General features: G+C 30.1%; 3 protein-coding genes across 3 annotated transcripts; 1 reads left to right on the top strand and 2 right to left on the bottom strand.

Moving 5' to 3' along the window:
- Positions 1-10,375: 10,375 nt before the first annotated feature.
- On the bottom strand, positions 10,376-13,504 carry OCT59_013424 (uncharacterized protein; the record flags this gene model as incomplete). Its single annotated transcript, XM_066140788.1, has 18 exons — positions 10,376-10,449; positions 10,544-10,627; positions 10,720-10,756; positions 10,844-10,880; positions 11,069-11,114; positions 11,190-11,219; positions 11,318-11,345; positions 11,449-11,482; positions 11,576-11,604; positions 11,976-11,991; positions 12,057-12,113; positions 12,189-12,219; positions 12,304-12,342; positions 12,520-12,561; positions 12,637-12,669; positions 12,760-12,781; positions 12,867-12,907; positions 13,450-13,504. The coding sequence occupies 18 exons, from the start codon at positions 13,502-13,504 to the stop codon at positions 10,376-10,378; spliced, it is 735 nt and encodes a 244-aa protein (XP_066001633.1).
- Positions 13,505-18,339: 4,835 nt separating this feature from the next.
- Positions 18,340-19,363, top strand: OCT59_013423 (uncharacterized protein; the record flags this gene model as incomplete). Its single annotated transcript, XM_066140787.1, has 7 exons — positions 18,340-18,342; positions 18,559-18,605; positions 18,691-18,741; positions 18,823-18,864; positions 18,947-19,002; positions 19,090-19,138; positions 19,354-19,363. 7 exons carry the CDS (start codon positions 18,340-18,342, stop codon positions 19,361-19,363), a joined length of 258 nt encoding a protein of 85 aa, XP_066001632.1.
- A 2,807-nt stretch (positions 19,364-22,170) lies between these two features.
- On the bottom strand, positions 22,171-27,739 carry OCT59_013422 (uncharacterized protein; the record flags this gene model as incomplete). The annotated part of the gene is made up of 13 exons (XM_025315496.2): positions 22,171-22,260; positions 22,334-22,683; positions 22,771-23,560; positions 23,651-24,050; positions 24,135-24,675; positions 24,766-25,060; positions 25,158-26,732; positions 26,803-26,847; positions 26,929-27,067; positions 27,136-27,191; positions 27,271-27,449; positions 27,532-27,578; positions 27,642-27,739. 13 exons carry the CDS (start codon positions 27,737-27,739, stop codon positions 22,171-22,173), a joined length of 4,605 nt encoding a protein of 1,534 aa, XP_025182781.1.
- Between the last annotated feature and the right edge of the window lie 11 nt (positions 27,740-27,750).

Raw genomic sequence — 27,750 nt, 5'->3', positions numbered from 1 at the left:
AATAAGTTGATTAAAGTTATAAGGTATTTAGTAACTAACTTTTTTCGGTGCCTAAAAGTCGGTCTTTATAACTTTCTCGAAAAAGCATAATCAGAAAAAGATACTTTTTGGCGTGAGTATCTTCTGCTTGCATTAAATTTAAATTTAATAAGCTACAAAATAAGCTCTTTACGTATATACATTTAAATAAAAAATATTAAAAAATCATTAAAAAAAAAATTTCTTATTAAAGTCCAATGGACTATATATACTTCTAGCGCGCAGTAACACAACGTAAATGCTCTCGCCCGGCGCGATGTCGACGTATCAATGTATTATCCTATCTTCCGATGATAAATTTAATTTTTTATTAACTATATCAATTCGATCTATTTCTAACGTCACGCGCGATCTTAATTGTGAAAATGATTGTTAATATTATTCGAACGATATAATCATAATTGGAACAATAGCCCATAATTACTGAAATTGGAACACAATTCCAAATATCAATAAATTTTATAATTAATTTGAATTTGCTAAGTATCTACAATTGAAGTATATTTTTTTAAAAAATATCTAATCAACGAAAATCTAGAAAGTTAAAAGACGTACAGCTTCATTTGCCCAGTACTAGTTCTTTGCAAATTACGTAATGGCTAAAAATTCAATGGGAGTCCCTAAAACTGGTAAGGCTTATATAAATTGGCAGAAAATCCCTTCAAGACTTCAATTACTAAAATAATGGTGCGGAAAGAAATTAAGCAATGGAGGAAAAAATTCGTCATCAAACCCAAAGAATCATCCTGAATCTGCTTCAGCTTAAAATTCGATCGAACGTATCCCCGACGTATGTCGAACTTTCCTCAAGATCTTCACTGGTAATGACAAGATGCAACAATAATTCGATCAAAGAATCAACATGGCGAAAATGCCGGTTAGATTATTAAAAAAGCGAAAGTAAGATATAATCGATTTCAATTTCGTGGAAATCGATGCGATTTCATTCCTTCGACGAAGCAACCAGTAATCAACAAGTTTCGATTCATCTGGCGACGGCTAAGTGTTCCCGGCAGATTTTAAGCTGAATTTAATTTGATTTAAGCTGAATTTAGCGTAAACAAGACATTTAACTTAACTGTTTTTGTTTACGATTATTGATTGGAATTAGTTTATTTGCAAGTATCCTCGCTTCTAATTATGATTGCGGATTCAAATCCGGGCAACAAGTACGGATGATGCGTGGATGATTTATGGATTCTTCTTCGGATCTTTAAATTCCAAGAAAGTGTTCCAGTATAATCTGATTGCCTCAGCAATCGATACGTCGATTGGCTTTGCTTGTTTTAAAAGATGCCTAATTCACATCGGTTTAAAAAATTTCCTCCAACTGTTGCATGACGGCGCTATTATATATCAAGAAAAATCAAAACCTTTGCCATTTCGTACCGGATTGTTGTAAGCTAAATTATTTATTAATGTAGCATCAATAATTCCAGTAAATTCAAACGCAGTAATAAATTCAGGCATTTAAATGTATTTGTACGTCGGGAATTTCTTCCCAAAACATCCAATGCAAAAATATCGTGAATGCTGTGGATCCGAATTACTTATGAAGGTCCCGGTAAATAATGGATACATTTGGCGTCCAAAGATGTTGTATCCATTATCATGTCTTAAGTCACAACTATCTAATGATGTACCCAAAGACGAGGATTCGAGAGAACTTTTAAAAAAATGGATTAATCGGTATAATGTGAATTGTTCGGATATTTACTGATGGAAATTTGGAAGAATTTTCCATCACGAATTGAGATATTCGGATCCTCCAAAATTCTTTACATCCTGAAACGCGGAATCAAATCTAGGAATTATGATTAACCCTAAACCGGTTCCAACCTTCGATTCATCGATATATAGTTGTGCAGCGATATATGGGGTTATATGCAACTTACCCCAATGTGGAAGCAAGGTTTAAAAGGAAAATATATTAACATTAGGTGCCTGGCATATGTCCGCCACGCGAGTTAAAATTGCATCAAATCAATCATTATCTTGCGCCGATAGTATAGAGACGAACATTATTAGAACTGCGTAATGGTTTTACTTTTGCCACCAACTTGATAAATATCCAAGTCAGTAGTTAAAATTCAACTAACAGTAATATTGTCAAGCTCATGCGAGCATCAGCCATGAAAACTGCATGAAATCATTGATATATCCTGCATTAGCGGATTGCATAGATGTTATATAAAAGAGCAAGTTGCCGTATAATAATGCCAAAGAAACAAAACTTCGGAAAATTCGACGATCATGGCAGAATTGGCTTTGGGGTAATCGAAAAGATCTGGGTAATGAGTATTTGCAATAATTGTCCACGTTTCAAGCATCAAAACGAAAGTTAAGTTCTTGGGTTTACTGACCACGTTAGCAAAACACATATTCGCTTCTGGTCGGAATTATTACGTGCCTAGTTCTACTAATCCGATAAGATTCTTAGGGCGTCGATCCACCATGACTTATCAAATTTATTTGGATCAGTCTTTCTCATTGGATCGTAAAAAGATGATCGATAAGCCATTCTAATCTGACTTTGAATCAATGGAAATTGTGACGATGAATCAAACCACCTGCCGACCCTGAGGTCAGTATTCCATGTAATTTAATTTGTACTGGAATGCTTTTTCTGGCATTCATTAACCGATCAGGCGTTAAATTATTTATTACGATTATACCCAACTTCCGATCATGTAGGATCTTTTGTATAAGGACAATTTGATCGTTATGGTTTCGTCTGCATAAGGCTGCCACTATTCGTCGATCTTCCAAATTATCGATGAAGAAAATTAAAGTGAAGCCATAACTCCGAATTGTTAAAAGTTGCTCGCTTAATAGAAAACAATTATGGACCTGGAATAGGTAACACCAAATATCCATTTGTCCTTCTTCACTTATCTGAGTGTCCGTTAAGATGACAGGTCCCAGTATATTCGTTCTGTGTTATTTTTTTTCGAACGAACGAATGAGATATTAGGTAATTTATTTATTATCAAATAATAAATTTAAGTACGAATTCTAAGAATTTTCTAACTATATTTAATCGATCACTTCCGAACCTTGACCGTCGCTGATTGAACCGGAATTGTTATGCATTATTATGCAAAACTGGCGGTTAAATGAACTGATATCCTGTCATTACATAACCCTATGCTTTGAATCACATAGGATTGATCAAGTCCTCGCCAATCAACGGGAAGTTTTTTAAGCGGCAAAGATTGATTAAACTTTCAATAATGCATTTGAAATTGCACCGGCTTATGCTTACTTTATAATCTTCGGTTGAAGATATTATAACGGTATGTCGAACAATTCCCTGGAAATTGATGATTACTCCAAGAAATAACTTCAAGTAATTCTATCCAAACCGAAATATATAAACTTCTGGTAGATTACTATAATAACGCCATTGCGAATTAGAATTTATTACTATAGCCGGATCTGACGGTTATAGCAATCTAAACCAGTTGTTATCTGGCCTTAGCAAGTAAATCCAGTTCGGCGTATTCGAATCGGAGCAGAGATATTCGGATCGATTTGAATACACCCTCGCCTACTTAAAAAATTTGTTATTCTTGCAAAGTTCGTGCGCAAAATGATTCAATAGAAATATACCGGCCAAGCTTTCAGATATTACTTTCGAACACGAGCCAAGATAGGAAGGAAAAAAAGGTAATACATAAATTGGTTTTCGTAAAATGGTTCATACCGGCTCCAAATCATCAAACGAGATTTCATTTTCAAGTTGACGATATCGAAGCCTATAATGCAGAAATCTGGACAAATAATTTTTTTGAAATCGATGTAGCACTCGTAATAATTCCGGCAGCAACAATATACTTGGCCGATTTTATACGTGGGTATATAAAATCGGAAAAAGAAATCCTAAGTAGTTTATATATGGTCTGTTCTTCCTATAGGAAGAAAATTTAACATATAATATTATTAATATTATTATAATGTAAATTATACAAAATCGTTAGTTATTTTTGTTAAAAATTTATTAAATCTGGATTGTACAGTTGACGACCAACATAATATTTAGCAATAAACATCAATCAAGCAAAATCCAGTCGCTAATTTTAATTTAAATTGCCAAATAATCTCGAATCAACTGTTTTATTTAAGCAATAAACATCAATAGGCAACCGTTCGCTACTTATTTTACTTTAATTGCCAAATAATTTCGAATCAATTGTTTGAAAAATCTTAGTACAAATAAATACCAATCGTTATTTAGATTTTGACAATAAATATCAATAGGAAATTTTTCCGATTCCATCTAATTAATTGCGATGAATACTAGCTACGCTTAATATTATATCATATTATACCATCGAACGACTACGGATTGACAAATATACTCCAATCGGCACGATTGCCAGTTGGACAGCATTTGCCGGTGCGATAAGTTACTGAAAATAAACTTAGGCCGGAAGGAGTTTATTTTTTTTCAGAAATGTTAATCGCAAATAAAAACTTGTTGCTGATAAAAAAATTCAACGTGAACTCATAATTTCAATATTACCCGTGATTGATGTGTTCGATAAATTGCAGATTTTTTAATTGCAGTCTTCGTTGATCATTATATTTTATTGCGTAACGTATATGAATTTTATATATGTACAGTTTTATTAATTAGATTCATTATTGTGTAACAAACAAGTTGTCCCCCTCCACCCCTTGCCAGTGTATAACTTTATTTTTCTCGAAAATAATCTAAGTCCCACAATCTCTCCTCGACCTAGGTCTATATATGTATTTTACTGCGCCTTATCACGTGACTTATGCTTTTCTCTGGTAACATCAATTACAATTCTCTTATTAACATCATTTTCTTTATTATAATAAATAATCTTATATTTCTTCAGTAACTGTTAATATCATTAAATTTTCTTTTCTTTCAGTAACCCATATCTACCGGGTTGCCTTTTTACTTTCATTCATCAAGTACGGCAGTTTACGGGTTTATCTACTAACAACTCCTTTGTTTCATTTATTCTTTTTATTCACGTCCGAATTAAATAACAGCTAATCTTTTTATATTTCCTTTGTTCTTTTTATTCGAAGCTGACGGATAACAGCTAATCTTCTCTTTTTATCTCATTTGTTCTTTTTATTCGTAAGGGCCAAGAATTAACAGCTTCTTCTTTATTCTATTTCCGATTCCTTTATTCCAACTGCGGAATCTTTACAGTCTTTTATAACTTATTATAATATGTTGAAATTCTCTCTTATAATAAGTTTCATATTTCTTATTTTTCTCAGGGGTCTTTACATAACAATACTAAATCTGTTTATCATTTTCATTTCTTTAGTAACTCGCAAATAACCTACGCATCTTTAAAATAATCAACTACTTCTTATACATTAGTTTCATGTATAAGGTTCTTGTCTAAAGATAATGTTTTATTGACATATTCGCTGGCGATTGAACCGCTTATCACATCTTTTGATAAACCTTACTCAACCCTGTTCTCTTTTATTTCTTATGGATCTTTCCTATACCATATTTCAATTAATAACTTGTTTTCTTGGTTTATAGTACACAGACATCTCTCCTATAAACCCTACTCGATCCATATTTCATTCATTTTCTCATTGTACTTTTAATAACTTTTCTTTTATATACTTGAGTCCAGATTCTCAGGAATACCACACAGGTACCCGACTATATGAAGATAGCCAGAATGATGACACACAGTCAATCATTTCCTTTCTCGGAAGCATTGCATTAAATTGTCACCGATACCTGCCACATATCAGTAGACTAAACTCATACTCAGTTCAATGTTATGCTTGGTTTAGATTTTATAATTGTCTTAACTTCTCGCTCTCTTTCATTCATATCTCTTACATTCTCATAATTTCTCTTACAAACTGCGAGAGTTCTCTTAACTTCTTATTACAATTCATATAATCATCAAACTGGGATAATTTCCCTTACTTTACTTCTCTGGACCTATAATATAATATTAATTAATTCTCAAACGTACAATGAGCATATTCATATTTGAATAACTTTTAATAATTAATATTTTAACATTATTTTATTTGAACCAAAAATTGACTGCAGAATTCCTATCGAATCCCACCTATATTTATACATTTTTAAGAAAATTATTTTTACTATTTCTAACACTTTTCTAACTTTTCTACTAATAAAAATTTAAGAATAATAAGAAAATAAAGATGTATTATCATATGACTATCTCGTGACTAAACTAAACTAAACTATAAATATTATTTCATCGGTTAATTATTTATCCTTCGGCTAATTATTTATCTGTATTATATTTTCAGTTAACTAATTATCACTATCTAACATTAATTTCTGTGTAATCTATCCCATATCTTCAGTTACACCAGGACAAGAAAATAATAAACTGAACGTTGGACAACGTCCAGTATATAAAAAATATTAGTTTCGAAGTTTTACCTTCGAAATAGTAGCCAGAACTGGTCTTTGGCGCTCTGGACTTACAAAAAAAAAAATAAAACGAACTTTAGCTAATGTTTCGTTAAATTTTTTTTTAAAATGGAAGTCAGGGACGTACCTTTTGTGTTCTGGATTAATAAAATGAACATTTTCTAATGTTCGTTAAATAATATTAATATCAAAGTTTGAAATAGAATACCTTCGGCGTTCTGTAAAATGTATTTTTTGAAGGAGATAAAGGAGTCCGACATCTTTTTAGTTCGAATCTCCTGCATGTTGCAGATTATATGCCGAATGTTGGACGAATTTGCCTTAAAGACTCCGAACCTTGCAAATAAATTTTTTTTTTAAAAAAAAAAATTTCTCTGATAAGTTTCAAAGCTTAAAAAACTATAATAGAAATATTTTTTCTTTGAAATCTTTAACAGATTATTTCCTAAAAGGTGTTGTAAAAAAAATTATTTCACAAAGTTTTTTCTTTAGTAATAAGTGTTGTAGAAAAATTATTTTTTAAAGTCTTGTAAAATTTTTTTTTTAAAGAGTATTGTAGAAAAAATCATTTAGGTATTAAATCAAATTAGAGTTAATTAAAGTTTAAATGATGAAATTGCAGATCGAACTGATATTTTAATGAAAAAAAAGCAAATATCTGCAAAATTGCAGACTTCCGCAAAAATTTCACATAAAAAAAAGCAGAAATTCGCAAAATCGCAGACTTTCTGTAGAAATGCATACATAAAAAATCAGAAACATGCAAAATTGCAAATTATTGCATAACTTTGTAAAAAATAAAAAGTGAAAATCTGCAAAATTGCAGACTTCCGCATAAATTCACAAAAAAAATGCGGAGATCTGCTAATTTTACAGATCTCCGCAGTTCTGCATCTTAAAAAATTTCCCGATAGAGAGGATCTAACCCATATTTTTTCAGGGCCATTTCTCGGAAATTCTGAAATATATCGGCTAGTAGGAGGACGTCAGTTTTGAGATAAATGTTATGATAATCTTGTATTGTTTTACATCCTGCTTTTTCTCATACATACTGTGCATATTCGTATTCTTTATCACTAATGTGGGTTTCATTAAGTTTGCTATAGAATGTTCCTTTAGGTGGTAAACTAGTTTTCTCGAACTTTTTCCAGTCATCCATATATTCATACAGGTAGACATCTTTCTTAAGATAAATCTCGAGTAATTCAGGTGGTATTTGACTTCGTGTTATCTTAAAGTTTTCGGGATGTGCAAAGCATCTACCTGCATCAATTCGCCATAAGTGTTATGGATTACTACATTCTTTGCGTCTACATTTTTTCTGCACCTGTATGATGCTAATTTGTCAAGACTTGATTTCATGAATTGTAGGTGTCTATAAATCGAAGTAACCTAACTTGAATGCCATATACTTTTCCACGTTATAATGGGATAGGATCAATATCATCCTCACATTCTATTGCACCAATTTCTTGCATAATTATTGTGCCCTCCATCATATCCTGATAAATTGCGAAAGATTGCTGGTAATATGCATTTCGCGAGGTTTTATGGATGAAGTCGTATTGCATCCTTTAGTGCTGCATCTCGATACCTCCCTGTAATATGGCAGTAGTCTCTTACTTTATTTCCATCTAAGGGGTTACGACATATCCAGCAGTTTATTGCATTATCATAACTTACTTGCTTTTGGGTTGTTAATAGCATCATTTCCATTGGATTTCTGAATTCATTACGAATTGCTTCAGCCTCATCATATCTTACCTTAATATACGAGTATGAGCAGGGGATTTGCTCTTGTACTTTCTTGGTTTTCTTATCTTTGTCTTCATCTGTGGGTGGTATATTCATTACTAGGGCTTCAAAGTCTGCAACAAAGTAATATGAGACTTGCATGCGGCGTTTCCAGTTCTTGAATTCATATATATCATTTCCTTTCTTTACTGATGGCATGCGGTCTGCTTGTGGAGTTTTCTTTAATCCTCAACATATTGCTACATGTTTATCATAGATTTCTTGTTGATGTGTGAAGTGGGAGATACACCATCAGCAGACAAATGTTGCATGTCCATCTTTTGTACGTTTATTTACTAAACGGCTCATATTCTTAATCCAGCAATAGTGCTGCTTTTTCCCGTTACTGATAAGTACTAAATCTATTATTTTACGTCTCTCTACTTCATCCCTATTAGTAACATATATTGGCATAGGCGGTGGTCACGCCATTCACAGATGCAGAGGGCAATAGTTGGATTCTGTCACTCAAATCTTCTTAGAATTACCTCATCAGCTTGTACTGGAAACTTGATACCTTCAAAGTTTAACTCGTTTATATACTCCTTATACTTGAAAATTCTTTTTGCATTCTTTTCTACTGGATGTAATGCTACTAGGATTGCTCACTAGAAGCATTTGTCATCATCATTAGCTGGATTTACTACTCCCTTTTTCATGGCAAGATCTTTTGGGAGTGATATGTGTCCTGCTCCTGTGGGTGGTTGGAATTGCGAGATTTCTATGAATATTTTTTCTACACGATAGAATTCCCAACCTGATCCGTAATTTACATAGTCTTCTACTTTCTGCATGATTCTTGCTAATGCAAAGTTAAATGTACCATTAATATCTGTTGATGGTAGGATTGGCATATTGCGAGTTTTAAATGGTATATTATATCTGTAGATATACTCTACTCTATCATCTTCACTAAAGTTACTATCTCCGAATAATCCTCAAGGTAAGAATCTAAACGTCTTATTGTCAGTAATATTCCAATTCTTACCTTTATTGATCCCAATCGATTTCATTCATCCCAAAGAATATTCTGGATTGTTTGACTGTGTGCTGTGAGAAATGAAGCATAGTCATGCTCTCCAGGTGTTCCTATAGCAATATCGCCATAAAGTTTGAATCTGTTAACTCTTTTCCTATGCGTACTTGATCACGACGTTCAAAGACTACCTCATAATGTGGGTCTGAGTCGATTTGCATCATGCGGGTTATTTCTTTATTGGTTACCACCGCTTGTGCTTCACGGATTTGGCGAATCTCATCCTCATATCACTGGTCGAAATAGTCCAAATCGGCTAAAAATCGGATGTCCAATTTTAGGCTGAATTTGGTGATAAAGATGGCCGATTTATTAATTTAGGCAAAGTTCCGATTGGCAGGCCGATCGATGCTGATCAGAATATCCAAATTGTATCTGAATTGCTTAGTATTTTTAATCCGAATTGTTTAAAAAAATATATTCATAAATTTACTGAATTGCAGTGAATTTATTCTAAATTATGATAAATTTTGATAAATTGCGATAAATTTTAATCTGAATTGCAGTAAATTTTAATCTGAATTGCAGTAAATTTTAATCTGAATTGCGGTAAATTTTCTATTCTGAATTGTGGTAAATTTATTCTGAATTGCGGTAAATTTTAATCTGAATTGCAGTAAATTTTCTATTCTGAATAAGGTTGCTTGCCGAAACCTAGGGGTTTAGGCAAGATGATGTTTCGCCGAAAAGTGAAATTCTGCCGAAACTATATTAAAGTTATATTAAAAAACTGGCAAAACTTTGGAGAAAGGCGAAACTGCTGAAACTTTGCCGAAACTATAATAAATCTATAGTAAAATTTTGACGAAACCAATTGTAGGATTTTGAAGAAGTTTAGACAAGCAACCTTAATTCTGAATTGCGGTAAATTTAATCTGAATTGTGGTAAATTTCTATTCTGAATTGCGGTAAATTTATTCTAAATTGTGGTAAATTTTATTCTGAATTGCAGTTAATTTTATTCTGAATTGCATTTGAATTGCAGTAAATTTTATTCTGAATTGTATCGCAAATTACAGTAAATTTTATTCTGAAATTTAAAATATTACATATACATATAAAACAATTTCGCCCAAAAATCAATATTCCAGTTGCCTGAAAACTTGAAAGGTGAAGTAGCTGTTTAAAATCACCTTACTGAATTTCCATGCGTCTAAAAGACCCAGAATAATGTTAAAAATGTTTAATTGCGTAAATAATAAAATACTTTTTTATAAAAGTTTCAAATTTTTTGTTTCGAAACTAACCTGGGAATCCGGTATATGTTAAATTCCTTAATTCCCAGAAAATCAAAACGTTACCTGTAGGATGGCAAATCGGAGCTGATTTTCCTACAAAAAAAATAATAAAAATAATAAAAAAACGTTAAATTAAATGTTTTTTATTAAGTTTCGTCAAAAAGTTTCAAAAATAGAAACTTTACTTGCGGGATTCCGGTATCCAAATTGGAGCCGATTTCCCTGCAAAAAAAAATCAATAAAATATAATAAAAAACGTTAATGTTTTTATTAAGTTTCGTCAAAAAGTTTTAAAAATTGAAACTTTACTTGCGGGATTCCAGTATCCAAATTGGAGCTGATTTCCCTGCAAAAAAAAAATAAAAAATAATTAAAAAACGTTAAAATAAACGTTTTTTTATTAAGTTTCAAAAATTCGAAACTTTACCTATAAGATTGGCCAAATCAGAGCCGATTTCCTATAAAAAATATAAAAAACGTTAAAAATAAACGTTTTTTATGAAAGTTTCGAAGGAAGAAACTTCAAAACTTTACCTATAGGATTGGCCAAATTGGAGCCCTGCACTTTGGTGTTTTGGACCTACAAAATTAAGAACGAACGTTAGTTAACGTTCATTAAAATAAAATAAAAAAAAATTTTTTTTTGAAGTTTCACCTTCAAAATGCCGCCCAGGAAGCAGAAAACCTAAAAAAAAAAGAAAACCGAAACGTTAGTAACGTTTCATTTAAATAAAATAAAAAAAAATATTAGTTTCGTAACGAAAAGTTCGTTACGAAACTTACCATGTTGAAATCCAGACGAGCCGAAAATCTAAAAAAAAAGAATAAAAGAACGTTAAAAAAACGTTCTTTAACCTTTATAAAATTAAAAAATATATATATAAAGTTTCGCAACGAGACGTTGCGAAACTTACTATTTTCGTTTCGGGAATCTTTGGAGTACCGAAACTACAAAAAAGAATAAAGAACATTAGAAACGTTCTTTTATAAAATAAAAAAAAAACTAAGCTTCATAACGAAAAAATTCGTTACGAAACTTACCATTTAGTTTTGGATTCGAGTATCAGAATCTACAAAAATAAATAAGAAACATTAGTCAATGTTTCTTAAAAAAACGAAAAAAAAATTAAAGTTTCATAATGAAAATTCGTTACGAAACTTACCCTCTCTTAGTATCCAAGAAAAAAAAAATTCGAAGTCTTTCGGCTTCCTTCACCTAAAAATAAAAAGAAGTACGAATGTTAATTAACGTTCACCAAATTATTATTAAAAAATAAAATTTTCGAAGGTTTTACCTTCGATATGGAAGTCCGGAACTAGTTTCCGGCTTTCTTTACCTAAAAAAAAATGAAATACGAACGTTAGTTAACGTTCGTTAATAAATTAATTAAAAAAAAAAATAATTTCGAAGGTTTTACCTTCAAATGGGTCCGGAACATACCTTCGGCGTTCTGGACCTAAAAAAAATAAAATAACGAAACGTTAGTAGAACGTTCATTAAAGAAAATTAAAAATAAAGAACTTTGAAGTGCTATTATCTTCGAAGTTCTTCCAAGTTCTCCAAATGGAAGTCCGGAACCTAAAAATAATAAAAAATGAACATTAGTAGAACGTTCATTAAAACTAAAAATAAAGAACTTCGAAGTGTTATTACCTTCGAAGTTCTTTCAAATGGGAGCCAGGACCTAAAAATAAAAGAATAGCGAACGTTAGTAGAACGTTCGTTAAAGAAAAAAACCACAAAAATATAAAGATTTTTGAAGGTTTACCTTCAAATTCTTTTGTCCAAGATCCGGAGAACCAAAACCCTACAAAAAAAACAAACTGTTACTAATAAACGTTTTATTAAATTAAAACCAAAGAATTTCAAAGTTTTACCTTCGAAAAAGTTTTCAGAAGTCATGGACCCACAAAAGTAAAAAATCAAAATGTTAATAAGAACATTTCGTTAACAATAACAAAAAAAAATACAAGGTAGTAAATACCTTTAAATTTTTGCTCAGGAACCCATCTGGAAGGCCATAGGTCTACAAAAAAGAAAAAAACAAAAATGTTAGCAAACATTTCGTTTAAGAAGAAATAAAATAAAATTCGAAGTTTACCTTCGAATTGGGATTCCAATCGGCTTTCTGTACCTAAAAAGATAAAGAACGTTAGCAAACGTTCATTAAACAAAAAAAAAATAAAAGAAAATAAAATTAATAATTTCAAAGTTTTTTTTTTACCTTCGAAATTCCGTCCAGTCTTCTATGAATGGCCAACTTTTTTACACAATTCAAAAGTGGCAAGGTAAAAACAGCATCCGGAAAATTAATTTTTCGAAGGTAAATACCTTTGAAGTTCCACCCAGGAAACTGCCAGAAAGACAAAAATCTAAAAAAAAAGTGAAACGTTAATAAACGTTTCATTAAATAAACGAAAAAAAAGAAACAATTTCAAAGTTTTACCTTCGAAATTCGTCTAGAAAGCACCGGAACCCTACAAAAAAATTCGAAAAAAAAAATCAGAACGTTAATAAATGTTCCGATAAAAGAATTTTAAAAAAATCAAAACGTTAAAAACAGTTCGATATAAAGAAAAATTTAAAAAAAAATTTCAGAACGTTAAAAACGTTTCGTTTAAAAATTAAACTAAAAATTGAAACATTTTTTAACGTTTCGATATAAAGAAAATTAAGAAAATTAAAAAAAATAATTGAAACATTTTTAACGTTTTGTTTGAAAATTAAGAATAAAATCAAAACGTTTTTAACATTTCGTTTGAAAATTAAGAATAAAATCAAAACGTTAAAAACGTTTCGTTTGAAAATTAAGAATAAAATTGAAACATTAAAAATGTTTTGTTTGAAAATTAAGAATAAAATCGAAACGTTAAAAACGTTTCATTTAAAAATTAAAATAAAAAATGAATCGAACCATTTTTAACGTTTCGATATAAAGAAAAATAAAATTTCAAAACATTAAAATACATTTTGATAAAAAAATCAAAAATCGGAACATTTTTTAACGTTCCGATAAAATTTTTTAAAATAAAATTTCGAAATGTTAAAATCGTTTCGTTAAAAATAAAAATAATAAAATTATTGAAACGTTAACAAACGTTTCGATAAAAGTAATTAAATTAAAAACAATATATTTCAAAATGTTTAGAAACGTTTCGTTTAGAAGTAAATGAAAAAAAAGTAAAATTTTGAACTTACCTTCGAAATTTTAAAAAAACTTCAAAGTTGGACGAAATTACTAATTTCGTTCATCCTGTACTTCGAAACTTTCAGAAACTTCGTAGGGCTGGTGTCCTACGAAAATTAATTTTTTTTAAAAAAAATTTCGAATTTTAGCTTCGATACTTTTTAAAAGAAAAAAGATCAAGTTTTTTCTTTTAGTTTCAAAACTTTTCAAAAGGAAAAAGATTAAGTTTCAAAACTTTATCAAGTTTAAAGTTTAAATAAATGTCAAAGTCTAAATTCGGCTAGTAACTGATCATCCCATATGACCAATCAGTGCAATTCTTTTTCTAATGTACACTGGAATTACCGAATTGCGAAGAACTGCTCCATAAAAAATTTCGCAATATTGCTATTTTGCAGAACTTCGCAAGTCTGGCTTGTTTTAAATTTTCTGTTGAATGAAATTCTGCAAAATTGCAGAATTTCGCTGATTTTATAGATAAAAATATTCAATTATCTGCGAAGTTGCAGAACTTCGCAGAAATACACAAAAAATGACAAAAAAAAGCTAATTTTGCAGATCTCCGCAGTTTTGTACCTCAAAAACTTTCCCGATGTACTTTTATTAATATAATATGCGTCGCGTCTTATTATAATTGATCAGCAAATAGTAAATGTTATAATAGTTTAATTTTGATTGATATCCAATTGAAAAATGAGCAAATTTCTAACTATTAAATAAATCAGGTGGCAGATTATGATTTAGACTATTATATAGTTTAAATCATCCAACAATAATATTAGGGACCGTTCATGCAATTTTTAATAAGGATAACCGAATATTTATTATTTATTATAAATTACATATATCAATAATATGAAAAGATTCAACCATAAATCATTAACCAGTATGCCACAAATCAGAAGTGCCAATTTGTAATTTTAACCAATATTGGGGCAAATTTTAGGCTGATTTGCCATTTGTCTGATTTTTTTGATTTTTAACTAGCATCAATCAGCCGTCAATCAAATATGATAATTTTTTTGCCGAATTTTTATCAAATTTTTATCAAATTTTTATTGAATTGTCAATTTTCCATAAATCTGAAGTATCATATTTGAATATTGGGTAAATTTTAGGTTGATTTGCCATTTTGTCCGATTTTTTTTTTTGATTTCAACCAGCATCAATCAGCCGTCAATCAAATATGATGATTTTTTTGCCAAATTTTTATCAAATTTTTATTGAATTTTTATTGAATTGTTAATTTTCCATAAATCTGAAGTATCATATTTGAATATCGGGTAAATTTTAGGTTGATTTGCCATTTGTCTGATTTTTTTTTGATTTCAACTAGCATCAATCAGCCGTCAATCAAATATGATGATTTTTTTCTGGATTTTCATTAAATTGTCTGATTGGCATCAATCAGATGTGCCGATTTGTAATGTCAGTCGATTTTGGTCTGATTTTTAGCTGATTTTCCATATGTCCGATTTTTTTGATTTCGACCAGTGTATTCCTGCAATTTTGCATTTGAGCGGGAATATGGGATGGACTTGACAGGTACCTGCTTGAGTTCAGCTAGAACTGATCGGATGACTTGTCTGTGTTGAGCACTTCTTGCTTGATATGTTGACATCTTGTAAACTTTTTAGGTTCCTCTTTTATTCAATTACATTTTTTCTGAAATAAAAATTAATTGTCCGCCTACCCTATGAGAGTAAAAAAGAGGGAGACAGATTAGTACTGTCTTCCTAAACTATTCCTCACCATCTGAGTCACCAGGGTCGTCATCTGCGTCACTGAACTCACCAGAAGTATCTCTATCCCTAAGTAACTTATAGTTGTAAGTAAAGCTCCGAACGGTTCAGGCTAAACCGGGGAACTGATCCGAAACCGGCTCAAAATTCGGTTCGGTTCAGTTCGGGTATTAGAACCGAAAAACCAGCGGTTCGGTTCAGTTTAATCTGATTTTTTATAAAAATGCAAAAAATCAAATAGCCGGCCATCTAGTAATCGTATAAAGTCGAGCCATATATCATTGGATTCGTCTCGACGAGACGCGTCGAATGGTGCTAAGATCATGTCTCTAGCACCGATAGATAGCTTGCTAATTCCAATTATTGATAAATTATTTAGCGTGGGTTAACGTGTGATCTATCGATGCTAGAGACATGATCTCACCACCATTCGACTCGTCTTATCGAGACGAATCTAATGAGTCCTAATTCATATTTGTATGACCATTGGACGACGAATAAATTCATGTATCGGAATTTTTAATTTTTAACGCTCGAAAATTTTAAAAAAATGCGAAACTTGATATTATTCGCCATCTAGTGGTCGTACACGAACGAATTTATATTCATTGGATTCGTCTCACTGAGACGCATCGAATGGTGCTAAGATCATGTCTCTAGCACCGATAGATAGCTTGCTAATTCCAATTATTGATAAATTATTTAGCGTGGGTTAACGTGTGATCTATCGATGCTAGAGACATGATCTTACCACCATTCGACGCGTCTCGTCGAGACGAATCCAATGATATATGGCTCGACTTTATACGATCATTAGATGGCCGGCTATTCGATTTTTCGCATTTTTATAAAAATCGGATTAAACCGAACCGAACCGCCGGTTTTTCGGTTCGGTTCTTACGGATTTCGGCTCTAATCCGAACCGTCTATAATCTGGACCAAACTGACCCATTCGGAGCTTTAGTTGTAAGCCACAACAGAGAATAGCTTCCCTTATCATAATATGCTCTATTGCGGCATTTGTTCTCTCTTTACAAGCCTTTTGATACGCCTTCCATTCAAGTTCACGGAGGTCACGATTTCTATTACCCTCCTCCTCCAATGATCAACCAAGAGCATCATTTGCTTTTTTCTTCTTTTCTACTGCCCTGTTGTATGTCTCCTCAGCTTCTTTATGCCGCTTCTAGAGTACTCATTCAGCTTCGGCTTTCCAGATTGGGCTGACTTCTAGAAGATGCAGTCTGAAATTGCTACTTGGAATGCATTCCAGGATATGGCCTACAAGTTCAGGGATTACTGATACTGCGTGCGGAATTTGGTGGCTTTTTAGGATCTTTCTATTGATAGCTATAAGATCGGAAACTGTGCAGCCAAAGATTGTTACCAGCTTTTTAGCGGTATATGCCATGTTATGTACTGTTTATCTATATAGTTACTTGGTACCTACCTTTTATTCAATTACATTTTTTCTTGGTATAAGGGTAATTGCTTGCCTTGCTATTTCCGCTCTATTGACTCCATGGCTGGTTTTCTGGATGGGTTAATACTTTCTTACCTTTTTTGGCTCTGTTGGCTTTGAAATCCTATTTCTTGTTCGGTTAGTAGTAAGTAGGTGAAAATATAAATAGGTGATTTAAATTATGAAATAAGTAGGATATAAGTGAATTAGATTATGAGATAAGTAGAATATAAGTAAGTAAAAATATAAATTGATGATTTAGGTTATAAAAAAAGTAGGATATAAGTAGGTGAAAATATTAATAAACGATTTAGATTATGAGATAAGTAAGTGAGCCAGAATTGGGGTTTTCATACTACTGTTACATATCTTATTTGTAACATCCTTTTTTTTATTTTTTTTTAATAATAAATTTAATATGTATTTCACAAATAAAATTTTTATATTCAAAATTTAATTTGAAAAACTTTTACTTAATGTATTTAAGACAGTTTCATAGACAAAATTTTAAGTTATAAGCAGTTTCTTGAAATTTTTTAAAAAATTCTTTTGTCTTAGTTACATGACTGATCTTTTGTTTTTATTTACATTATGCCTGATCTTAAATTTTAATTGGATAAAATTGGGAGTTGTTACAAATAAGATGCGTAACAGACTGTTACAATTAGATTTATCCTTTAAAAAAAATGTTTTGCAACATTTTTTTTTTTAATATTTTAATAAAATTTTGAAAATTTTCAGATTTCAGTTTAAGTCAGGTCAAATAAATAATCTGATATAATAGGATTTCACTTATTCCTAATAGAGATCTCTAGGAAAAATTTCAAATTTACTAGTAATTTTACCAGCAATCTTATTAGTTAATTGATCTAAAAAGGAAAAAAATCAGAATAACTTAGTGTAATATTTCTTTTTTTAGGTGTAATTTATTTATATATAGTAGGATCTTTAAAAATTCTCAATTATAAATTTTACTTTAGGTTTCTAATGATCTATCTTATAAGTAAATGGAATCGATCCTGATATAACCTAATCTGATCTGACTCACTCCTATCACTCTTCTTCATTTCCATTACTTCTTTTGTCTTTCATTACTTTTTTTTATCTCTTATCACTTCCTTTTGTCTTCTATTACTCCTTTTTGTTTTCTATTACTTTTCTTCATCTTTTATTACTCCTTTTCATCTCTTATTACTCCTTTTTACTCCTAAAGATGATTATTAGTTCTATCAGTTCTACTCAGTTTTAGACCAGTCAGTTCCAGGACTTGTAGGACCAAATTATTTTTTTTTGGCACAGTAAGCAATGGTCGAAATAAAAACTTTCGGTCATGTGACAAATCGGCTGATCTGTCACACATTTCGGCCAAATTTCGGAAATTATTAAAAATCAGCCAAATTTCGACATATATGATTTATGGTCGATTTATTGAATTATTTAATCAAACGTTACGCATTATGCATTACGCGTATTAAAAGTTTAAAAAGGATCATCCTTTTTTAAACTTTTTTTTAATTTTTTTCTTCCCCTACCCTTTCCTTTCCTTCGTTCCCCTTCCCTATTTCCCCTTCTTTCCCTTTCCATTCCTTCCTTTTTTCTTCCTTCCCCTTCCCTCTTTCACTTTTTTTTTTATAGGTTCGGCTTTCAGGTGGACTTCCGAAGTACAAAAACTCCAAAGATTCGTAAGTACGAATACTTTGGAGTTTATTTTATTTTTTTTAATACGAACGGTTACTAACCGTTCTTTTTTCTTTCTTTTTTTTTAAGTTCGGCCGTTCGGGTGGGCTTCCGAAATACAGAAACTCCAAAGATTCATAAGTACGAATACCTTGGAGTTTATTTTATTTTTTTTTTAATATGAACAGTTACTAACCATTCTTTCTTTTTTCTTTTTTTTAGGTTCGGCCATTCGGGTGACTTCCGAAGAATGGAAAAAACCAAGTTTCGTAAATTAAAACTTGGTTTATTTTTTTTTAATATTATGAACGGTTATTAACCGTTCTTTTTCTTTTATTTTTTATAGGTTCAGCGTCTCAGGTAGGGCTTCCGAGTTCCGAAGAATGAAAAAAACCAAGATTCGTAAGTAATCTTAGTTTTAATTTTTTTGTTTTTTTTAATTTTATTAATGAACGGTTACTAATAACTGTTCCTTTCTTTATTTTTTAGGTTCGGGTGGGCTTTCAAAGAACAAAAACCCAAAGATAAAGATTCGCAAGTACAAATCTTTTTTTTATAATTTTTTTTTTTGTTTTTTTCTTTATTACGAACTAAGCATAATAACCGTTCTTTTCTTTTATTTTTGTGGTTCTAGTGGACTTCCGAAAAACGAACCCAAAGGTAAAGATTAGTACGAATCTTTACTTTATAATTTTTTTTTGTTTTTCTTTATTACGAACGGTTACTAAAACCGTTTTTTTCTTTATTTTTTAGGTTCGGGTAGGCTTCCGAAGAACGAAAACCCAAAGGTAAAGATTCGTAAGTACGAATCTTTACTTTATAATTTTTTTTTTGTTTTTTCTTTATTACGAATGGTTACTAATAACCGTTTTTTTCTTTATTTTTAGATTCAGGTGGGCTTCCGAAGAATGAAAACCCAAAGGTAAAGATTCATAAGTACGAATCTTTACTTTATAATTTTTTTTTAATTTTATTAATAAACTGTTACTAATAACCGTTCTTTTCTTTTTTATATTTGGGTGAACTTCGAAGAACGGAAGAAGGAGATCTTTAAGATTCGTAAGTAATATACTTACGAATCTTTTTTATCGTTATGAACGAAACATTAACCGTTCCTTTGATTTTTTTTATAGGTTCGGGTGGATTTCCGTCTTTCCAAGGAACGGAAAAAACTAAAGATTCAATATGAATCTATTTTTTTATTTTTGTTTATTATTACGAACGGTTTCTAACCGTTCTTTTTCTTTTTTTTTAGGTCAGTGTCTTCTGAAGAATGGAAAAAACCAAGATTCGTAAGTATGAATCTTGGTTTTATTTTTATTTTTTTTTTATAATATTAACGAACGGTTACTGATAACTGTTCTTATTTTATTTTTTTAGTTCAGTGGGCTTCTGAAGAACAACAGAAAACCAAGATTCGTAAGTAAGTACGAATCTTGGTTCTTTTTTTTATTTTTTATTTTTATTTTTTATTACTACGAACGGTTTACTAATAACCGTTCTTTTCTTTGTAGGTTTCGGGATCTTTAGAAAAAGTGGGACCAAGATTCGTAAATACGAGTACGAATCTTGGTTTATTTTTTATTTTTTTAATATTATTATGAACGGTTATTAATAACCGCTCTTTTTTTCTTTTTATAGGTTTGGTGTCTCAAGTGGATTCCGATAAACAGAAAAAACCAAAGATTCGTAAGTAGAATCTTGGGTTTTTTTGCTTTTTTTTAATATTATGGAATGGTTACTAACCGTTCTTTTCTTTTTTATAGTTTTGGTGGATTTCCAAAAGATCAAGATTCGTAAGTATATACGAATACATGAATAATGTGATTGTGGAATTGTAGATTAGCAATACTTATTTGTAATATGCATTTATAAATAAAGTTGTGATTTTATTGCGAATATCAAATAAAATGAGTTGTGGCTGAATATTAGTAAATAAATTTAGTACAAATTTGCAATATAAATTAAGTAACATTTGGAAAACTATTCACCAAAATTTGCTATCTGAAATTGTTCCGAATGTTAACTGAATTTTGGCCAAAATTTCAAGCCGAACTTTAGGCGAGTGGCAGTGAATTGCAGCCAAAAAATCTGCTAAAGTTCGACCAGCATTAGACCATAAATCAGCCTAAAATCGGCTGGCTGAATTTTGGCCGATTTGGACTATTTTGACCAGTGAAGACTGATCTTGAAACTAATTTGATCTTTATATCAGTCTTTATATATAAGTTATTACATGCATATTAAAACTTTACCTTATTTCTAGAAAAGATTATCTCCAAGAAAAAAAAAAATTAACATTAATAAAGTATAATAAATCCATTTTTATATATAATATTTACTTATAATATATGTTTAGAATGGTTCCTATAAATTTATACAATTAGTGTTCATTTAGTAAAATAATAGAAAAAATTTTTTATTTACAGAAAAAAAAAAAGACTGATCAGTCTTAAAAAGATTGCAGTCCTTAAAAAAAACTATTAATTTTATTGTATGTATTACAGGGCTGAAAGACTGTGGTCCTATACTAAGATGGACCAGTCTATCTTTTTAAGGTGTAGAACTGTGAGACCGTGATCTTTTAGGACTGATGACCATTTTTAATCACTCCTTTTTGTCTTCCATCACTCCTTTTCATCTCTTTATTTCTCCTTTTTGTTTCCTATTACTTCTTATTACTCTTTTTTACTCCTTTCTTTGCTAAAAATAGCTATTTTTTTTGAAATACTTTTGATCTAGCTATAATATTATTTTTATATAGTTTTAAATTTTAATGCATTTCATGTGCATTTCATCAACCATAAAAGTATATTACCATAAAATCGCAAAAATAAGCACCCCTCGAAAATAAGCACCTCTTTATTTTGCACGATCTCATGCAGCAATAAAACATAAGAATATATATAAAAAAATATCACAAAAATAAGCACCTCCCCAAACTTTTTATCCAGAACCCTTGCAAAAAAGGGGTGCTTATTTTTGCGATTTTACGGTATCTAGACTTATAATTTCATTGCAAAATAACGTGAAATAGTTCTGCAATTATTTTTAATTATTTTGCAATAGTTTTAAAATAGCTTATAATTTATTATAATGAATTTATAGTGAATTTATAATACAATTTTAATATATTTTCAATTGATTTTCAATTAATTTTTAATTGTTTTACAAAATTAATGTTAATACAAATACTATAACACTATAGTAAAATTTATCCTAATCCAATGGTTAAATTCGTGTATCTGCTGATCGTAATTTCCCCAGTACACGTTCAAATTATTTGATCAAATTTTCTTGCATTTATGATTTACAATTTCACTTTTTTAAATAGTAATATCATCTTAGCTAAAATATCCATCTTAGTAATTTTTTTCATCCCCTATTAACTTTTGTATATTAGTATATTATATTAGATGTTATATAATGCATTATTAGATAATACCAAATTTACTCAAAAAATAAGCAATTGTAACATATGACTTTTCAAAAATTCTAGCAAAACTTGAAGAGATATTATAATTTTTCACATAATTTATAATAGTACATGTTGTTCCATGATTACCAGTATTAATTATTCTGATCTAAATCTATTTTATTTTTGTTCATCATCTTTAATAAATTTTTCATATATTTTGTTGCAAGAGATGAAAGATGGTACTAGAGAAATGAAGAAAGGAAAGTTATTACATTGATATTTATGACACGCAACGCTTTTTAAAGATTTACTTACTTCATGTTCAGAATTGTGATCGTCGACAAATTTATGTGCTAATTCATGACAGATCATCATGTACCAATATGTTATGGCGTCGATTGTGGATTCATTTTTGTACAAGTCAAGATAAATTTTGAAATTAAAGAATAGTACACGATCCTTATTGAATGCCATTAAATTAGAATTATCATAAAAGACACAAATAATTTTTGGTGCACATTCAAAAACTTCAGTTAGATATTTTAATATATTGACAAAACGGTCTAATGAATCTTGATGTTTTGGAAATATCTCAGATTTATTGATATTTTCTGGAATATGAAATTCCATACCATCTATAAGTTTCTCAAATTGTAATGAATAACCTGAATAATAATAAAATAATTCAAATATATTAGAGTTAATATATGTATGATAATATTCTTAAGTTACAATATAATCGCTATCATTACCATTGACGTCAATATTTTCACAGTAAATTGTTTGGTTTTTCAAATAACTTCCTAGATTGGGCCGAAATATTTGAATTATATTCATAAAAGTTTTTCCAATTTCTGCAGTAACCGGTGGATCATACGGATTAACAGGAGTTTTAATCTTTGGGTAATTTCCTTCCATCAGATGATTTTCAACATTGATTAATTTATCCTCTTCTGCTTGCTCCAGACATTGATAGATATAATCATGTTTACAATCTGGAAACATTGCGTGTAATGGATTAAATAAATGTTCTAAATTAGGATAATTTTGCGTTTGATATTGATTTATCCTGATTTTATCAATTTCATGTTGTAAATTTACTTGTTTAGAGTCATTTTTAGAATAACCTGAATTCGTTTGTAAAATCATAGTTAGATGATTAATGTCCATAGGTTTATGTGATTTGTAAATATACTTGACTAAACAATTTGAAATTTCAAGATAATTTAGTTTTGTCATGTTGATATAGAGAGTAACTTCTCCGTCATCTTCAAGAATATATGCGGTTACAGAATTTGTTTTGTTTCTATTTTTGGTTTTCAAAGAATATTTTACTTCAATTTTGCCTGTCTCTTTTACTATGAGTTTTTTAAGCCATTCTTCACTTCTTTTAATGACATGTTTAGGATAATCACGGTAGAATAAATGAGCTTTTTCATTGATATTTTTTTGTAAATCTGGAAAATTTTTTGATTCTCGAGTATTCCCCAATAATTTTGCCTCTTCTTCGATGGAATCACTTAATCGTTTACATTCCAAACACTGAATTTAAAAATTATTATGATTAATACTTTCTTTTTTTTAAAAAAAAAAATATATAATAAAATAAAAATGACAATTATAATAACATACTTCATATAGAAATTTGGGATAATCCTCTGGAACTATCAATAGATCAGAAAATATTTTCATATACGTTGCATTATCATTTATGTAAATATTTTTAGCAGAATCCAAAGTTTTTTTATTTCCTTCGGATACGCCCAATAAAATAGGTTCTTTTGTCATCCTTATAAATAAGTTTGGATCTTTATGTTTTACGGTATTAAAATCCTCAGCAATTTTTTGTAAAATAAATCTATAATTTTCATATTTTTTTTCATCATTTTTGAACGAATCCCAAACTTTATATGACGATTCCACTAGTAATTCAGCGATTTTTATGGCTGGTGGTTCGTTTTTGACACCACACTTTCGTAAAAATCTATTGGCTGCCTCTCCAAAATCTATAAATGAAAAGAATTCACCAAAACTGAATCAAAAAGAAAAAGCATTAATTTGGGATGTATTTTAAATAAGCGCAACTTTTTTGAATAAAATAATTATAAATTCATACACTTCTTCCGTTTTTCCTTGTGAATTTTTAAAGAAACATTCATGCGGGTTCTTTTGAATGATATTGTGCTCTTTGTTATAAATAGGGATAAACTCGGATTTACTTAGGGAATTCCATTGTGACTCAATAAATGCATCTCGTGTTTCTAAATATTCAAAAGTGACTCTTGCCTCATTTTCAGTCTTTAGTTTATTCTCAATTAAACGTTCAAAAAGCTTTTCACTGTTAGGATGATGATGCACACCAAGTTTTTCAACTTTATCTCTATAATCTTTGTCTATAACATTAAATCCCATTATTTCGCAATCAGGATTTATAAAACATTCTGATGGTTTAGCATATACACCTGATTTGGAACAAGGCAGGAATTCAATCTCTATTGTAGCTGCATAATACTTATCAGAATATTTATCCTCAAAATTCTTAATAAAATATTCTAAAGCATTATTACGAATTCCCTTTTCAGTTGGTGGTGCAGATAACTCTAGAATTTTTGAAAGGGTCGGATATTTTAGTAAGCCCAATTCAAACAACAACTTGGCTAAAAAATTCAAATTTATAAGTATATTTAAAATAAATATTAATAGTAAATTTGTATAAATTTGTATAAATTAATGAACAATAAAAATACCCTCTTTAGTATCATGATCCCATTTTTCTGCCCATTCGATAACGGGTAAACAAAATTCACGATATGAACCTAATGGTACAAATAATTCTCTCGCCGCAAATTTTTGCCTAATATCATCAATTTTATCATCCCTCGAAGTTACCGGCTTTTCTTTAGACCAGATTTTTGCTTTTTTTAATATTTCCCATTCATCGTCTTGGAGATTATCCGACATTGAGCCAAGATATCTTGCAAGCTGCATATAATCGAAATTCTCACCTGAAGCACACTCCAAAATAAGATCTATTTTAATAACCTGTCAATAAGTTATAAATTAAAATTAATTATAATTTAGTTTAATAATCAAATCACTTAGAATAATCAACTTATAAATATTACTAAAAAATTCTTACTTCGTTAACACCAAGAATTTTCATTAAATTCTGGAAATCAAAGAATTCTTGAAATTGAATCACCGGTAGGTTAGGAAATAAATTGACATCTTGGAAATAAGTTTCATCGGGCTTCTTCATGCCACGTGTCGTTGGAATACATTCCTTACAAATAAATAGATCATGTATTTCATTCTTGTCATTTTGAGAAGTATCATTCATATTTTTTGCTAAAATTTTATGAACACTTTCAGCAAAAGTAGGAGTAACTTCTGAATCAAATTGCTTAACAATAAATCTTGCCCAATTAACCAAAGGTAACTTATTCCACTTAAAGTATTTTTTCATATCGGAATTTTTAAAATTTTTGGAAATTTTATATGGCAAAACGTCATCAGGAACCAAGGTTTCTGTTTCCGATGTAACAAAACTCGCGTCTAGAATGTAATGAATCGTATCCAAAGCTTTGAGCTCATTTATGAAGCGAATAGTAGCCGATTGCATAAATTGCGTGAATTTGTCCAAATTAGTGTTATCCTCCACAGATATCCACCATTCTAAGAGTGCAATTATTTCAATTTCTTCAGACAATGACCGTTTACTTAATTCAAGCAAAACATCTTGAAAAGATAGCTCTTTTATAAGTCCCATTTCATTTGCTTTCTTAAAAAAAGATTTACAGTCTTCTAATACCATTTTTGGAACAATTGGAACTTTTTTTATGAATGGTTCCATTTTTGGATTAGGAATTCGAACATCAGTTATTGGAAGAACCCCCTGCGTTGAGAGAATCGGCAATTTTTGGTCTAAGCGTTCAAAAAATTGTTGTTCGATGATTTTACCAACAAAATCATTCGGAGTACTTTTATTAAACGTGAAATGCCTTAGAACATATGCAGCACGTTTTTCAAACTGGTCCATATTTTCGACATTAAAGCCTTCGTCTATTTTGTTCATCTCGTTCTCATATAAAATACTGCACAATATCCCCGCTGAATTTAATATTTCTTTATTAAAATCTTTCAAAGTATTGTTTACCAAATCGACTGATTCACGCTCTACACTAGGAATTACATGAGCTGACAAATTCAAGCAACATCCTATCGTTTGTTGAGTTGGAAAACCAACATACATTCTTCCTTGTTCCGGATACGGGAGTAATTTTCTAAAAATTGATGGAACTTGTTTACTAAGGTCTTTAAATTCAGGGAATATCATGTGTATTTTTGTATCTTCTGGTAGGTCTTTTTTAGTAATTCGCTTCATCTCATTAGAGAACTCCTTTTTAGCTGTAATTTTCAAAATTCCATCGGCTACTTTAAAAACTATAGAAATTTCTTCTTCTTGATAATCAGTGATTAGTGATTGTCGTTCGGAGCCATTTTTTAGAACCAGTAATCTTTTGACGTTCATTTGAATATATTTAATATTTAGTGAGGTAAGCTGAAGCTGAAAAATCTTATCCGGAGAATAGGTATTAAATTCTGATTTAATATCTATCGATTTTGTCGCTTGCTGTACCTCCTCCTTTGACAATTTTATTATTTGTGTATTATTAAAATATACAGTTATTTCTTGAATTTTGCTCGTAAATGCCTATTTATATGTAAGATATTATAAAAAATGCTAATAAAAATATCATTTTCAAAATTTCATAAAAACTTACTAATGAATCAGACAAGAATAGTGTAAATTCTTCGACATCTGGAAACTGATTGATATAAAATTCAAGTATTAATTAATAAATAAATACGTACAAATAATATATACGGCATATCATTTTGGTAGCTACTTTATCAGGTTCTCTTAGACGCATAGCGAACGTTGTCCAATTTCGATCTTCTTGATCTCCGCCATCAATTTCACCATACACCGTAAGTAACTGGTCGTGGTCCCAAATGAAATTCATCCCTTTTCCGTTAGATATTACGCTAATAATAACAAAATTTTATTAAATTCAAACGATTTATTAATTAGACAAGATTTAAACCGCTCTTACAATGGTTCTTCACAAATTGAAAACAATGAATAAAAACCAACGCCGAAAGCTCCTATCTATAAAGAAGAATCGGGAAAATGAATAAATTAACAAACAAACAAACAATAAACAGGCAAGCTAATTTTAATACCGTACTTTTTGTTCCCCAGGATTTCCTACTGCGATTTCTTGGATCCTATCCCAGTCTTCTTTTTTAAAAGCGAGTCCGTTATTCTTGTATATAATTGTCTCAATTTTGTCATTCAGTATATTTTTATCTGTGCTTGGATTCTTAGTTTCAAATATAATCTTGACCTTTGATGAATTAGCATCATCTTTACAAAAATATATATATATAAAATTAATTTATCTAATAAATTATAAATTGAAAAAGACTATTAATTAAAAATTTATTACCAGAATTTTGCATTAGCTCTCGATATATTACGAATTTAGTAGAATATCTATAAAATATGATGTTAAAAAGTGCACATATCCTTTTCTATTTTAAACAGCTAAGAACTTACCGAGCCAAAATTTTATCAATCAAATATCTTTGATTGACCATAATATTTCCCTTACTTGGATTTAAAAAAATGGATTTTTTGAAAGCGTTTTTAGACATTTTTGGAAGAT

Source organism: Rhizophagus irregularis, chromosome 20 (genome assembly GCF_026210795.1).
Source record: "Rhizophagus irregularis chromosome 20, complete sequence".
Lineage (NCBI taxonomy): Eukaryota > Fungi > Glomeromycota > Glomeromycetes > Glomerales > Glomeraceae > Rhizophagus > Rhizophagus irregularis.
This window is presented reverse-complemented; position numbering and strand designations above follow the sequence as displayed.